At 39.8% G+C, this 15963-nt stretch overlaps 1 protein-coding gene across 1 annotated transcript; it reads left to right on the top strand.

Moving 5' to 3' along the window:
• Positions 1 to 202: 202 nt before the first annotated feature.
• DIABLO (diablo IAP-binding mitochondrial protein) lies at positions 203 to 15738 on the top strand. The gene is made up of 6 exons (XM_083590625.1): positions 203 to 534; positions 1279 to 1399; positions 13731 to 13862; positions 13959 to 14069; positions 14395 to 14491; positions 15027 to 15738. The coding sequence occupies exons 1-6, from the start codon at positions 482 to 484 to the stop codon at positions 15242 to 15244; spliced, it is 732 nt and encodes a 243-aa protein (XP_083446751.1). The 5' UTR covers positions 203 to 481; the 3' UTR covers positions 15245 to 15738.
• Positions 15739 to 15963: the final 225 nt, after the last annotated feature.

Genomic DNA, 15963 nt, shown 5'->3' with positions numbered 1-15963 from the left:
AGGAGCAGACGAAAGGACGCTCCGTTCCCACAGCCGTCGACGCCAATTCCTTCTCGCTCAGGATTTCCAGCAAGTGGGACTCGGAGGCGCGTCGTCGCCCGTGGCGGCGGGCCGGTAACAAGCTTGCGGTGTCCATAGAGGAGCGCCACTCTACCCTTTCGCATCTCTGTAGCGCGCGCGTTCTCCTTCCTGCTCTGCGAAGACATAAACAGAATCAGAGCCGTTTCAGAGCGGAAGTGACGATAGAAGGCGGCGGCTTCCTAATAATGAGGATTTTTGTCGTCGTTCTAGCTGTATAAATCCCTCATAGACCCAGCCGGGATCAGTCTCTGAGGAAGGCAACGGCGCGAAACGTGAAGACCGGGACTCTGGCAGAAGAAAAGGGGCGCGGAGGGCTACGTCCCTCCTTACGAAATATCTCTATGGCATTAGCCGTGGCGCTGGTGATGACGTGTTTCCGCTGCGCCTTGACTGAACCAAGATGGCGACGGCCTTGAGTAGCCGGTGGCTGCGGAGCTGCTACGCTTTCTTCAGGTATCTGTGGGAAGGAACCAGCTTCCTCCACTTCGCTCTGCCGCCCCCGCAGCTTTGTCTCCCCGCAGCCGCGCCTTTTGCTTCAGTTCACTTCCATAGCGACGTCTGCCTGGGATGAATTCGCTCCCGGAGGTGCTGCCGACTCCTATAGGAGCGGCCCCTGCAGTGAATTAGTAAATCCTCGGTAGATAATTGAAGCGAAATTTGATCTGGACACCCAGCTAAGTACAACAGAACCCAGTTTGTATTCACTGTACAAATCTCTCTTTTAACTGTTGCTGTTGTGATTTTTAACTGCTGGTTCTGGACGTAGTTTGCCTGTATTGTTTTATTTGGATTATTTTGCTTGTATTGCACCGTGAGCAAATAAAGAAATCAAAATCTGCATCTTCAAAGGTACAAGGTATCTTTGAAAATGTTTTATAGTCTAAATCCTGGAGGAGGTAGACTGTTTTGCAGTGACAGATGTACAGTTGAATTGAATTTTATTATTACGGTCACAGACCAGTTTTGGCTCACTTACAATATCAGGAAAATCATAAAACACAACAGGAATACATTGATGTGTACAGTTAAGGAGTTCCTGCTCAGTTTCCTAACAGCCTGGCTCTTGAAATGAGAGGACTGTAAGCAGGACTTGGCTGGCAGTGGACTCCAAATATGGTGGATCTTTGCTCATTTGTCCTCCAGAATTCATATTGCTTATAGCACTTGTACCTAAGATGGATATGTTTTTCCCCCTAGGCACAGTTTTCCCATCCTGGCAAATGGTAAAGCTCGTTGCATGTCAGGATTGAGGGGACCATGGAGCAAAGTGGTAGCACTGGGGTTTGGAGTAACCTTGTCTGCAATTCCTATTACACAGGTAACCCTCTGGGAAATATTTATCGGTTACAATGTCAGGACCCAAGGTTCAACTTAATTTTTAAATTTTTTGGTAGTCTCTCTTTTCTAAAACAAATCATTTCCCTTCCATTTGGGGTTGAATTTTTCTTCTATTTACACCTCCAGCCTTTCTGTCCTTGTTACTCTTTTATCTGGAACTTGCTGCCTCCTGTCATCTGTGTCTCTGCTTGTTTGCAGCTGTTTAAACAGTATGTGAAAATGTGGCTATTTGTCAGGGATGGGCAGGAGCCAGAGGAATGGGAGGGGGGTGCTGTGTGAGCCGAGGGAGGCAGAGACTGGTGGTGCAAGAGGAAAGTCAGGAAGAGGAGACAGGGCAATGAGAGACAGAAGAGGTGCAGGAGGCCTCGGATATTGGAGAGACCGAGGTGCTTCTAGAGACAGTTATGGAAACCCCACTTTGTTGTCTCCACGCTCAAGGAGAGGTGTGTAGTGCCTGGAAGAGCTAGAGCTGCTGTTGAGGAGGATCCATCAGGTGTTTGAATGCACTGCAAGTTTAAGACAGGAGGGGATGGGGCCACACTGTAGCTCCAACTGTCCAAGACAGAGCACGGGTCTGCTAGTCATAGGTGCCTAGACAGCTAGTCAGCATGAGTATTCTTGTGATGTAACCAAGCGCTTTGCTAATAAAGAACTAAAAATTCAGTCGCTCATCCTTGTTGGTCTGGTTCAACACTGTGCTCTGCCTCCACAGTTGGAGGCATACATGCTTCTGAATACCAGTTGCTGGAAACTACGAAAGGGGAGTGCTTTTGTGCTTGAATCCTGTTTGCTGGTTTCCCACCTGCATCTTGTGAGCCACTGTGAGAACAAGATGGCCCATTGGCCTGAACCAGCAGGCTTTTCTTAGGTTCTTATTATAAGCATACAGCACCTAGCTGCTAAGGTATCATTACTGCTTTATTTTTTTCTCATATAATTAACGGAGAAATCACAACATTTGGCTTTCTTTATATGCAGACACAATGGAATTAAGTGGCAGTGTGAAACAAACCATTTGCAGTAGTCCATTGCAATTTGTTTTTACTGTTTTTAATTGTAAAACTTTGTTAATAGTGTTGTTTGGGGTGGTCATACTTTATTTCTTTATAATTAATAAAATATTTAAATAACACTAACCCTTTTTCTTAGGACAGAGTTTTGTTATTGGACTACAACTCCTATTATCCCTTACCATTGGCCAGGCAAGTTGTGGCTGATGGGAGCTGGGAATCAAACGACAGGTATAGGGCCTCAGTTTCCCCATTCCTTTTTTCCCCCAAATTTTTTAAATTGATTTTCCAAAAATTCAAAACAAATAGACATACAAACATCCTGTTTAAATCTTGGTAACATTATTAAGTGACTTCCTCAAATCTCCTTGCTTGAGTTTCATTATATCATTTTAACAGTTTTCCAAAATCGATTTTCTCAAAAAATTAACTTGATCACTTAACATCTTTCATTCTTTCTAATTTAACTTTAAACATCTTGAATCTTATCCTTACATATATATATATATATATATATATATATATATATATATATTTATTTATTTATTTATTTAAAAAATATATTTATTGGGATTTTACAAAAACATAAGTTTACAAAATAGAAAAAGGTCATATATAAAGAAAAAGATACAAAAAAGAGAACATAGAAAAATACATAAAAAAGAAAAAAGAAGAGTAAAAATACAAAAGACAAATAACTAAAAAAGAATTAAAAACAAATCCGTTTTTTGTAACTTTAAACTCCTTAGCTTATTTCCTTGGCCTCCTCACACCTCCCCTTTTTGTATTGCCATTTAAATAATCAAATCAGCAAATCCTTACCCTCTTTCGTTTATCTTAACTCTGTATCTTAACATATTATAACTCTATATTTTCATCCATTATCAATTCATTTTTGCATATTCTTATTAACTTTGTTGCTAATGCCACTTATTTTCAATCCAACATCATTTTAACATTCATTAATTTTACAGTGTTTCTGAAGATAGTCTTTAAATTTCTTCCAGTCTTCTTCCACCAACTCTTCTCCCTGGTCTCGGATTCTGCCAGTCATTTCCGCCAGTTCCATATAGTCCATCACCTTTATCTGCCACTCTTCCAGGGTGGGTAAATCTTGTGTCTTCCAATACTTTGCAATAAGTATTCTTGCTGCTGTTGTAGCGTACATAAAGAAAGTTCTATCCTTCTTTGACACCAATTGGCCAACCATGCCCAGGAGAAAGGCCTCTGGTTTCTTCAAGAAGGTATATTTAAATACCTTTTTCATTTCGTTATATATCATCTCCCAGAAAGCCTTTATCCTTGGGCACGTCCACCAAAGGTGAAAGAATGTACCTTCATTTTCTTTGCATTTCCAACATTTATTATCAGGAAAATGATAGATTTTTGCAAGCTTGACTGGTGTCATGTACCACCTGTATATCATTTTCATAATATTCTCTCTTAAGGCATTATATGCCGTAAATTTCATACCTGTGGTCCACAACTGTTCCCAGTCAGCAAACATAATGTTATGTCCAACATCTTGTGCCCATTTAATCATAGCAGATTTCACCGTTTCATCCTGAGTATTCCATTTCAACAGCAAGTTGTACATTCTTGAAAGTATCTTTGTTTTGGGATCTAACAGTTCTGTTTCCAATTTTGATTTTTCCACCTGGAAGCCAATTTTTTTGTCCAAATTGTAAGCCTCCCTTATTTGATAATAGTGAAGCCAGTCTCGCACTTTATCTTTTAATTTCTCAAAAATCTGCAATTTCAATTTGTCTCCTTCTTGTTCCAAAATTTCCCAATATTTCGGCCATTTGGCACCTAAGACTCGAAAAGTGGAAATTTGCCCTAAAACTTGCTCCGACCATAATGCTGTGAAAATGGAGATGAAATTAACACCAACTGGTTCCTTCAGATGGAGGATGAATGACACCTTGTTTAGAGACCAAGAGGTTACCAAGAAGGTTACCAAGAAGGTTCAATTTGTCTCCTTGTTCCAATATTTCCCAATATTTCGGCCATTTGGCCTCCATATTGAGCTTTTTCTGAGCCTTCGCTTCCATTGGTGACAACCACTTTGGGGTTTTATTTTCCAGTAAGTCTTTGTATCTTATCCAGACATTGAACTATGCTTTCCTGACAATATGGTTTTTAAATGCTTTATGTGCTTTAACCTTGTCGTACCACAAATATGCATGCCACCCAAAAACATTGTTAAAACCTTCTAGGTCCAAAATGTCCGTGTTCTCAAGAAGCAGCCAGTCTTTCAACCAGCAGAATGCTGCTGATTCATAGTAAAGTTTAAAGTCTGGCAGGGCAAATCCGCCTCTTTCCTTTGCATCAGTTAATATTTTAAAATTTATTCTGGGCTTCTTGCCCTGCCACACAAATCTAGAAATATCTCTCTGCCACTTCTTGAAACAGTCCATCTTGTCCAAAATTTGCAATGATTGAAATAAAAACAACATTTTTGGCAATACATTCATCTTTATAGCTGCAATTCGACCCAACAAGGAAAGCTTCAAATTTGACCATATTTCTAAGTCTTTTTTCACTTCTGTCCAACATTTCTCATAGTTATCTTTAAATAAGTTTAAGTTCTTAGCAGTCATATTAACCCCCAAATATTTTACTTTCTTAGCTAATGTTAAACCAGTCTCCTTCTGAAACCTCTCTTTCTCAATCGGTGTTAAGTTTTTCTCAAGAACTTTAGCTTTTGACTTGTTCAGTTTAAATCCTGCCACATGACCAAATTCTTGAATCAATTCTAATACTCTTTTCGTACTAGATTCTGGCTCCTGTAACATCAAAACTAGGTCATCTGCAAAAGCTTTCAATTTATATTGTTTGGCTCCAACCTGAATACCTTTAATCAGACTGTCCCTTCTAATCATATTCAGCAAAACCTCCAGAACCGAAATAAAAAGCAATGGGGAAATTGGGCAGCCTTGTCGTGTCCCTTTCTCTATCTTAAATTCCTCTGTCATCACATTATTAACTATTAGTTTAGCCTTTTGTTCTGAGTAAATTGCACTTATACCATTTTCAAACCCTTGGCCCACCCCCATTCCCTGAAGATTTTTCTTCATAAAATTCCAAGAAATATTATCAAAAGCTTTTTCCGCATCTATAAAAATTAAAACTGCTTTGGTATTGATGTTCACTTGCAGCTTCTCCAAAATGTTAATTATGTTCCTCGTATTGTCAGACAAATGTCTACCTGGGAGAAAGCCGGCTTGATCTTTATGTATCTCTTCAACTAATACCTTTTTTAATCTATTAGCCAAGATATCAGCAAAAATTTTGTAATCCACATTAAGCAGGGATATGGGGCGGTAGTTCTTAAGTTGTGTCTTTTCAGACTCAGTTTTCGGTATAAGTGTAAAGTAAGCTTCCTTCCACGACTCTGGCGCCTTTTTCCCCTCCAAAATTTCATTACAGACCTCCTTTAGTGGCTGAATTAACCAGTCTTTCAGAGATCTATAGTATTTGGAGGTTAGACAATCCAGCCCTGGAGATTTACCCAACTGCATGTTCTGAATGGCAGAACCTTCAACCTCCTGTTCTGTAATTTTGAGATTCAACATTATCTTATTTTCTTGAGAGATTTTTTGTAATCCATTTGTTCTTAAAAATTGGTCTGAATCAGTCTCTTTCTGTGGCCCTTGTGTATATAGTTGTTTAAAATATCTCTGGAAGCACTTTCTAATCTCCAATGGATTCTGTATGTTCTTTCCTTCCACATCCAAGTTTGTGATGGTGTTTAATTTTTGTCTTTTTTTCATCAGCCAGGCTAGCAGTTTCCCGCATTTATTAGCCGATTCAAATGTCTTTTGTCTCATCTGCTTAATTTTCCATTCTACTTCCTGATTTATCATTTTCATGTATTGTACTTGATATAGCTTTATTTCTCTCAGAATCTCTTGCGACTTTGGTTTCGCTCTTAATTTCTTCTCTCCTTCTTTTATTTTTTCCAAGATTTTATCTTTTTTCTCATTTTGAGTTCTCTTCTTTATTGCGTTCTGTTGAATCAGAAACCCTCTCATGACCGCTTTACCTGCGTCCCAGATTACTCTTTTTTCAACCGTGGTATTCAAATTTATCTCAAAATAATCTCTCAAGATTTTTTGGGCCTTCTTGGTAACCTCTTGATCTCTAAATAAGGTGTCATTCATCCTCCATCTGAAGGAACCGATTGGTGTTAGTTTCATCTCCATCTTCACCGCATTATGGTCGGAGCAAGTTTTTAGGCAAATTTCCACTTTTCGAGTCTTAGGTGCCAGTCCTCTAGTTATCCATATTTGGTCAATTCTTGTCCATGTCATTTTGGCTTCAGAGAAGAATGTTCCCTCTCTTGCAAGGGGGTTCTTAGTTCTCCAGATGTCAATCAAGTCCATATTGTCAGTCAGTTCAAAAAAGGTTTTGGTAGTCTGCCATCTTTAGTTACAACCTGTCTCTGCGACTTATCCATATTTGTAGATACCACTCCATTCATATCTCCCATCATAATGATGTTGTAGTCCATGTAGTCAAGCAATGTCTCATGCAATTTCTTGAAGAATTCAGATTTCCCCTCATTTGGTGCATAAACTCCTACAATCAGAAATTTTTCTCCTTGTGATTGAATCTCAATTGCCACCCATCTTCCTTGTTCATCTTTAAAAACAAATTTCGGTGATAGGCTCTCTTTGGCATAAATAACAACTCTCTTTTTAACCTTGTCCGATGAAATAAACTCTTGACCCAATCTTTTATTAATCAGTACTTTCCTGTGAAGCCTTATCACATGAGTTTCCTGTAAACAAATTAAGTCCAATTGTTCCTTTTTCAATAAATGAAAGACTTTCTTCCTCTTCTCCGGGGAATTAAATCCATGAATGTTCCAACTTAATAATTGCAGAGACATGGTGTGGTTATTCTATTTTCCTCCAACTGCTCCCAAAAGTTCTTCTTGTTCTGACGGTGGTATCGCTTTTTTTAGTTTGTCCAGTCCCAAAGGTGGTGGTACTATGTCTAGTACTCCTGATCTTAAAGCTCTTAGCTCTTCTAGTACTTCTTTTTGCAGGTCTTCTTTGTGGTCTCTCAAAATTTTTTCCTCATCTTCCACTGATCTTATTTTGAACTTTTTCCCTTTAAAAGTAAAAGATAGTCCCTGGGGGAATTCCCACCTAAAAACAATTCTGTTACTTCTCAGTAGGGCCACCAGATCTCCGTAGTTGGTTCTAAGATCCAATAGATGTTTCGGTATATCCTTAAAAATCTCCACTCTCGAGTCGTTGATCTCCAAAGTCTTCTGGAAGTGCGCACTCAGTATTTTATCTCTCTCTTCTTTCGTTCGGAGGGTAACCAAACAGTCTCTCACCCTGTTTTTTCTCCCTCCTCTTCCAAGTCTGAACGCACTTACTATCTTAAAGTCTTTCTCCAGCTCCAAATTCCAAAATTTTCCAAATTCCTGCGTAAGGTAGTCACTTAGGTTATCTTTTTCAAGTTCCGGTACTGCCCTGATACTCAGATTGGTCTGGTTCTCCCTCAGTTCAATCATAGACAGAAGTGACTGATGATCCCCAATTTGTTTGCGCATAGGTTTTATTTCTTCCTCTACAGCCACTGCTTTTTCTTTTGCTTCCTCAGCTATTTTTCGATTAGACGCAGATTCTTCCAGCAATTTTTCAATAGATTCTGTATTGGAGTTCACCTTCTGTCCCAGATTATTAATGCTGGCAGTATTCCTGTCTATTTTAGTTGATTGTTCCGTAACTTGTTTGCTTAGGCCTTCCAATTTTTCATAAATTTTATTTAACACAGAAGTAAAATCCCCTTCTGAAGCCATTCCTTTTGACCCAACTTGTGCAAAATCTTCCCCCTGTGTCACAGGAGGGCCGGGAACAGATGATCTACGTTGCTGGGAAACTGTACTGGGCTGCTGCACTCTGGCCTTGCCCGATCTTGTTGTCCTATCAGTCATCACACTTTTGTCTATGAATCAAGGTCGGTCCCACGGTCAAGTCTTGCCGTGGAAAATCCCCAAAGTCCAGAATGGAAAAATCCCCCAGCTGGGTGTACAGCTTCAATGTTCCTCTAGGGGGACACTATAGCAGTCATTAAAGTTACAATAAAAAATCTTTTCCAACTTTCCTAAGTCCCCTCAAAAAAAACAAGCAACAGTTTCAAGTCCAGAGAAGACCTTCAACAAGTATCTCCTTTGCAGAATTAACCACGGGTAGTTGTTTAGCAGCCGAATTGTCACAGGAAAAAGGTCAGCGCTCTCCGGCAACAGCTGTGCGGCTTCACCCCACGGAAAGAGCAATTGACTCTCAGCACCGCGCCTCCCGTTACGCTCCGGAGCCCCTTGCGGGGTTCCTTTGCCAATTCGGGGGGCGCTAAGGGTGCCCGCTGAGTCCCACGTTCACAGGCTTCTCCTGCCTGTGATTTCCAAAAGGGTCTCCGCTTCGCCGTAGCGGACAGACCCACTTTCCGCGGAGCTTCTCCCTCCAGATTAGAAGGAGACCGCCATTGCCGTTGGCGCCGCCTCCGGAAGCCTTATCCTTACATATTTAAATCCTAAGCCTAACTAATATTTGCAAGCTTTTCCAATTAAGTTATCTTAACATATTTAGCTAAATAGTCTTTGAATTTCATCCATTCTTCCTGGTACTCCTCCTCCTTCTTGTCGTGGACTCTTCCAATCCGGTCGGCCAGCTCTGAAAAATCCATCATCTTCATCTGCCAACAGTTTCCCCATTCCTGTCTTACTGTTGCACAGCAAAGTTTGTAATTTAGAAATGCCTGAGAAATCAGCTACCTGGCAGTGGAACCGACAGAGGGTATTCCACAGCTGGCGAAATAAGGATTCTAGTAATGCTCTATGCGGGAGGCATGTTCACAACCCGCAGCGTTTGCAACCTGCAGCTTATGCGCATGCGCCAAAACCTGGAAGTAACCCGTTCCGGTACTTCTGGGTTCGATGCGGTCCGCAGCCCGAAAACGTGCAACCCACAGCGTTTGTAACCCAAGGTATGACTGTACCTGCTAGCTTTAAAAGTGGAGGTGAATGGAGAATGGGTCTGTTGCTGGCTATTAAAAGCAGTTTTCCTTCATTTTCTGCTTGGAGGCTTTCCAGACATACTTACTTGGTTGAGAAACAGCCTGCTGGACATGATGGATCTTTGTTGTGATACAGCAAAATTCTTAATTAGAGTGACAGTGTCCTTCACATCCACATTCAGCTGGTAAAAACCCAGGTGTCATTTAGTTACCAAACTTTTAAATGGGAGCAAGATCTGTTAGAGCAAGTAAGAAAGAGCCATTTGTTTCCAGTAACACCGAGAAGATTCTTGAAGATTCTCAAAGCAATTGAGGTGCAAGATTATTTAGTCTACAGCAGCTATAAATAGATGTGGAGCACAATTCAAAGTGTTGGTGTTGACCTTTAAAGCCCTAAATGGCCTTGGTCCTGTATACCTGAAGGAGCGTCTCCACCCCCATCGTCCAGCCCGGACACTGAGGTCCAGCGCCAAGGGCCTTCTGGCGGTTCTCTCACTGTGAGAAGCAAAACTACAGGGAACCAGGCAGAGGGCCTTCTTGGTGGTGGCGCCCGCCCCGTGGAATGCCCTCCCATCAAATGTCAAGGAGATAAGCAACTACCCGACATTTAGAAGACATCTGAAGGCAGCCCTGTTCAGCGAAGTTTTTAATGTGTGACGTTTGTTTGTTTGTTTTTTAACTTTTTAAAATTCAAAATTAAAACAACACATATTATCCAGAAAGATATCATCCTTATTTTTTGCCCCATTTTTCCTCCCTCCCCCCACCCTCCTACACAAACCCCACCCCCCAGCTTCCCTCAGTTCCAGTCTTTGATTTCTCTAAGAATGCTGTTTTCTGCATGTTACACATTTGTATAGATCCTCAAACTATTTAGCTGATTATTATCCATAAAAGGTTTGTGAATGTTTATTCAAAACCAGCCAAGGAGTCCAGTTCGCTTTGTTGCGTCTTCAAATACTTTGTAAAGGGTTCCCATTCATCTTTAAAGTCACAGTTATCCTTGTCCCGTAGCTTATATGTCAATTTGGCCAGTTCTGCATAGTCCATCAATTTTTCTTACGATGATTCTTTAGTTGGGGTTTCTTCAGTCTTCCATCCTTGTGCTATTAGGACTCTCGCAGCCGTTGTCGCATACATGAAGATGTTTTTCAGCTTTTTTGGCAGATCTTTCCCTTCAATCCCTAACAAAAATACTTCAGGTTTTTTAACAAATGTTAAATGGAACATTTTCTTCAATTCGTTGTATACCATTTCCCAATTTTTTAAAATTACATTACAATCCCACCACATATGATAAAATGTCCCCTCCTTTTCCTTACACTTCCAACATATATTTGAACTAGTTTTGTACATTTTCCCTAACTGCACTGGTGTTGTGTACCATCTGTACATCATCTTCATGTAATTCTCCTTCAATAGCGAACAATCTGTAAATTTTAAATCAGTTTTCCATAATTTTTCCCACTCTTCCATCATAATGTTGTGACCTACATCTTGTGCCCATTTAATCATAACTGATTTTACCTCTTCATCTTTCGTCTCCCATTCTAATAGTATGCTGTATGCGGCCTTCAGTAATTTCACTTCCCCTTTGATCACTTCCGTTTAAAACCTAGATCTTGTGTAACTGAATCCTTTCTTGCTGTCTTCTTTATGTGTTTCATATAGTTGTTGATAATGCAACCAACTCTGAAAGTGCTCTTTGAACTCATCATAATCTCTTAATTTCCATTTTCCATCATGGTCCTTTAATAAATCAACATATGTGAGCCATTTTCTTTTCTTTCCAAGTGGTTTGAGCAGTAATGCTTCATGTGGTGAAAGCCACCACAGGGTCTTTGGTTCCAATAAGTCTTTGTATCTCTCCCATACTCTCATTAGTGATTTCCTAATTATATGCTTGTAAAAACTTCTATGAACCTTCCTTCCCATACCATTAAGTATGCGTACCAGCTGAATCTGTTGTCATGTCCTTCTAGTTCTAATGCCTCTTGCTTATCCAATCTCATCCAGTCCCTGATCCATACCAAACAAGCAGATTCATAATACAGTTTAAGGTCTGGGAGGGCAAACCCGCCCCTGTCTTTTACGTCTGTAAGTATTTTATGCTTTATCCTTGGCCTGTTGCCCCGCCCCCCAGATAAATTTTGAAATGTCTTTCTGCCATTTTTGAAAACATTCATCTTTCAGGATGACTGGTATTGATTGAAAAAGAAATAGCTTTTTCGGCAACACATTCATTTTAATCGCTGATATTTTTCCTAACAAAGAGATTCATTCTATTCCATATTTCTAAATTTTTTTACTTCAAGCCTAATTTTTTCATAGTTATTTTTAAATAGGTTTATATTTCTTGATGTTAACCAAATCCCTAAATATTTAACCTTTTTATAGACTTCAATCACAATGTTTTGTTCTAACTCTGTTCTTTCTTCTTGCTTCATGTTTTTAACTACCGTAATAATTTAGTTTTATTCCTATTTAGCTTAAATCCTGCCACTTCCCCAAATTTCTGATTTTTTTCTATTACTTTAGGGAGTGAAGTTTTGGGTTCTTCCACTGTTATCACTAGGTCATCTGCTTACGCTTTTAACTTGAATTCACTTTTCCCAGTTTTTACACCTGTGGTCTCTTTATCCGCTCTTATGTTTTTGGCAAGTGCTTCCAAGACCAGGATAAACAATAATGGTGATAATGGGCATCCTTATCTCATTCCTTTTTGGATCTTTTTATAATTAGTTTGGCTTTTTGTTCTGAATAGATTGCTGCTATTCCTTTTAAAAACTTAGAACCACTTCTGATTTGTTCTAACATCTTTATCATGAACTTCCAAGAAACATTATCAAAGGCTTTTTCAGCATCTATAAACATCATTGCCGCTTTCTTTTCATTTTTAACCTACAAATATTCTATTATATTCAAAATAATTTTAATGTATTTTTAATTTTTGTTGGAAGCCACCCAGAGTGGCTGGGGAAACCCAGCCAGATGGGCGGGGTACAAATAAATTGTTGTTGTTGTTGTTTATTATTACTTATCTATGGACTTCACAATTCCTGCAGGAGAGAGACTGGTGAGCTGAGTGCAGGCAGCATGTAGGACTGAAGTGTGCCTTACTTTCTGTGTGTAAAGTTGTAAATAGTCTTCTACTGTCAAGATTGATATTGCCTTTCAAGTAAACAAGGCTTGACTGAGCTCTACTGCTTCCATGAGTGTTTTATTGCCATTAGCCGTACACACCTTGATCCTTTCAGTGCTTAAGCTGTGTGATCGTCACTCTGCTGTGCAAGGGAGCTAGCATACACGCAAGGAAGTGTTGCTGGACCACCCTCAAAATTTACAGTTGGAGATCGTAAAATTTTCTTCAAGATATGGGTGGCTGAAATAGCACCAGATATTTGGAACTGGTGATGGAAAGCTTGTAGTATTAGTTTGAAGGATGTTGGCGGTATAATGCTACAGCTGCAAATATGCACCATATAATTTTGTCTTTTCCAAAAATTATTATATTCTGTATGGCTGTAGTTTACAAAATAGAAGTAACTGTGGGTTATGTTTTCCCAATGCATTTTCTAGTTATTTTATTTGGTTATGGTTTATTTGGTTACCAGAAGGTAAAGAACTAACAGTTCATCTATTGACAGCTGCACGGATCGCTATTAGTTATAACTGGGGAAAACCCAGTGCTCTGACTTTAGATGAGTGGAGAGCTAAGGTGTGAGATATTGGACATATGATAAAACTGACAAACTCAGAACAAAAGAAGAAAAGCCTTGGCAATCTGTTCAGTGAAAAGTAGAGACTTTTTAATTATGTAAATATGGGATAATGTCGAGCCACATACTTTATTAGGAATTGCCTGAGGATAAGTAAACATTGTACTAGGTTTCAATAATTAGTTAACAGGTTTTACTCACAGTAGACCTACTGAAATTAATGGACATGTCTAACTTAGGTCCATTAATTTAAATGGGTTTTATCTGAGCGAACACTGGTTTTACCATTCCAGTTGTTTTAGGTCATTTTTTTCTTATAAGTAACAGATAGTATTATCATTTTGGTATCATTTTATATATTTTACACATTCGTATATATATTTATACTTTTGATTGGTGTACTCACTGTTACGCTAATAAAATATTTTTTAAAGTTAATGACTTCTGGCTTTTTTCTTTTTTGCCGGCAGCCATGTCAGGTTTCCAGATTTTGAAGAGCTATTATTCTGAAAAGCAAGCTGGCAAACACATAATATTTGTCTTTCAGAAACATGATCCAAGCTCACTTAGCAATGAAGCGTTAATCCGAAGAGCTGTGTCTTTAGTAACCGATAGCACCGGTACCCTTCTCTCTCAAACAACATATGCATTAATTGAAGCTCTAACAGAGTATACAACGGTAAGATGCTCTGTCTCTGAACTTCTGAATTCTGTAGCATAACACAAACTTTTAGTTAACTGGGTGCTACTGAGTATGGGTTGTTTCCTGTTGCAGGCAGTTTACACGTTGGTGTCACTGTACCAGAAATACACACACCTCCTTGGGAAAATGAATTCCAATGAGGAGGATGCAGTTTGGCAGGTGATCATCGGTGCTCGAGTAGAGGTAAGGAACCAGCAAGAAACCTGGGCTCAATGCCTCTTTTTCAGGAACCAGCATTCCAGCATTGATATTCTGGATATGGACCCCAAAGGCCTGATTTCAAATTCCTTACTCCATTCTCACTTGAAACAGAGCTTTAAAAAAAAAAAAAAAAGCAGGCTTAACAGTGATCAGATATACAGCTGTAAGTTCAAATGAGAGTGGTTGTAAACGAAATGTGCCAAATCAGAAGTTTGCTTTTATTTAACCTAGCCTGCTTATAAAATGTTTATTTTTGGTGGAATAAGCAAGTTCAGATGCTGTTTCTCATTGTAGCTTTTGTCTTTAGATGACTGCGAAGCAACAGGAGTACCTGAAGTTAGAATCCAGGTGGATGACTGCATTGCGCCTTTCAGAGATGGCAGCAGAAGCAGCGTATCAGTCTGGTATTATTCACTGAAGCATATCCCCATCACTGAATAGCTCCCCACTGTTGTCCTTTCCAAGGCATTTGCATCTTAGGACAAGTTGTATTCACTTGAATTGTCTCTCAAACACTTTGGTCCAGAAGAGTGTACATGTAGGGGTGTTCCCACACCTGATTTTGGAGTTTGGGTTGTACCATAGAAGCACCCCCCGGCCTTCCAAAAGCTTTTTGGAGCTGTTAAAAGAAAATAGCACAACATGCATATATGTGTTTAATTAAATGCAGACCATGTTTGGAGAGATCTTTTTAAACCAGCCTCAGGATTTGTTGTCCTGTGATGTGGTGAAAGAAAATAATGGAAGGAATTCTGCAATACGGGTGCAAGGAAAGTCTGCATCTGCAACCATGTATGTCTGCACGTTGTTGTCATATGACAGCCATGTCTTAATGTGAATGACATGTGCCCATCCATGAACACCCTTGGATCTGTGCCTGGACCCAAGTCCAATCAGTGTTGTGGTGTAAAACTGCTGATTTTAACATTACTTTTTCAGGAGCTGATCAAGCATCCGTTTCAACACATAACCACATTCAGCTGGTGAAAACCCAAGTGCAAGAGGTGCGGCAGCTGTCGCAGAAAGCAGAGACTAAGCTGGCGGAAGTTCAAACTGAGGAGCTCATGAAACTGACAGAAGAGCCACCATTGCTGCCCGCCGGTCGACAAGCCAGCGTGGAGGAAGCCGATGAAGAAGCCTACCTGCGTGAAGACTGAAGTGTTGCTAGCCTTGAGGATTTTGCCCCCAACTTTGATGGGGGAAGGAGGCACTAAGTTGAAATACCAACCTTGTTAGCTGCAGGTCTTGGACATTGGAAGTTGTGTTTCTGATTTGTGGGAAAGTGTTTCTATTTAAATCAACTATGCAAATGTGAAGGTAGCCAGCTGAGGGGTCCTTTCTTGGCTGTGGAGATCTGTTGTTAGAATGGCTAATGAAGATAATTCAGTAACAGGTCCTCAAACTCTCAAAAGCCTGGAGCTAATTGTACCTTCAATTTCAAAAGGGTTGGGTTTTTTCTTTGAAAATATTTACTTGGGTTGTAAAGGAAATGACGTCATGCCAACTATTATTGCACCTGAAATTTCACAAGTAAGTTGCCAGAAAGTCAGTTTAAAAGATAAATGTCACTTGTGTGTGTATATGCTCCCCCTACTTATGTGAACTTTAGCAACCTCTTTTTAAAAATAAAAGTTAGCAGGACTTCTTTTAACTGTAGCTAAAGGCAGATTCTTAATAGTGGACTATGCAGACAATCGTCCCAATATGGCACAGGTGATCTACATGCTAGCACACAGTAGCTGAAGTCGCACAAGGGTGTCTCAATACATAACCACAACCACAACCAACAACAACAATAATTTAATCACTCAATTCAGATAGCTGCACCCAGCAATGGGAATAATCTGTTGTCCTAACATTATGGAGTAAAAAATTC

Source organism: Podarcis filfolensis (genome assembly GCF_964270895.1).
Source record: "Podarcis filfolensis genome assembly, chromosome: 16".
In the NCBI taxonomy this organism is placed as follows: domain Eukaryota; kingdom Metazoa; phylum Chordata; class Lepidosauria; order Squamata; family Lacertidae; genus Podarcis; species Podarcis filfolensis.
Note: the sequence above shows the minus strand (reverse complement) of the source record. Positions and strands in the feature narration are given on the sequence as shown.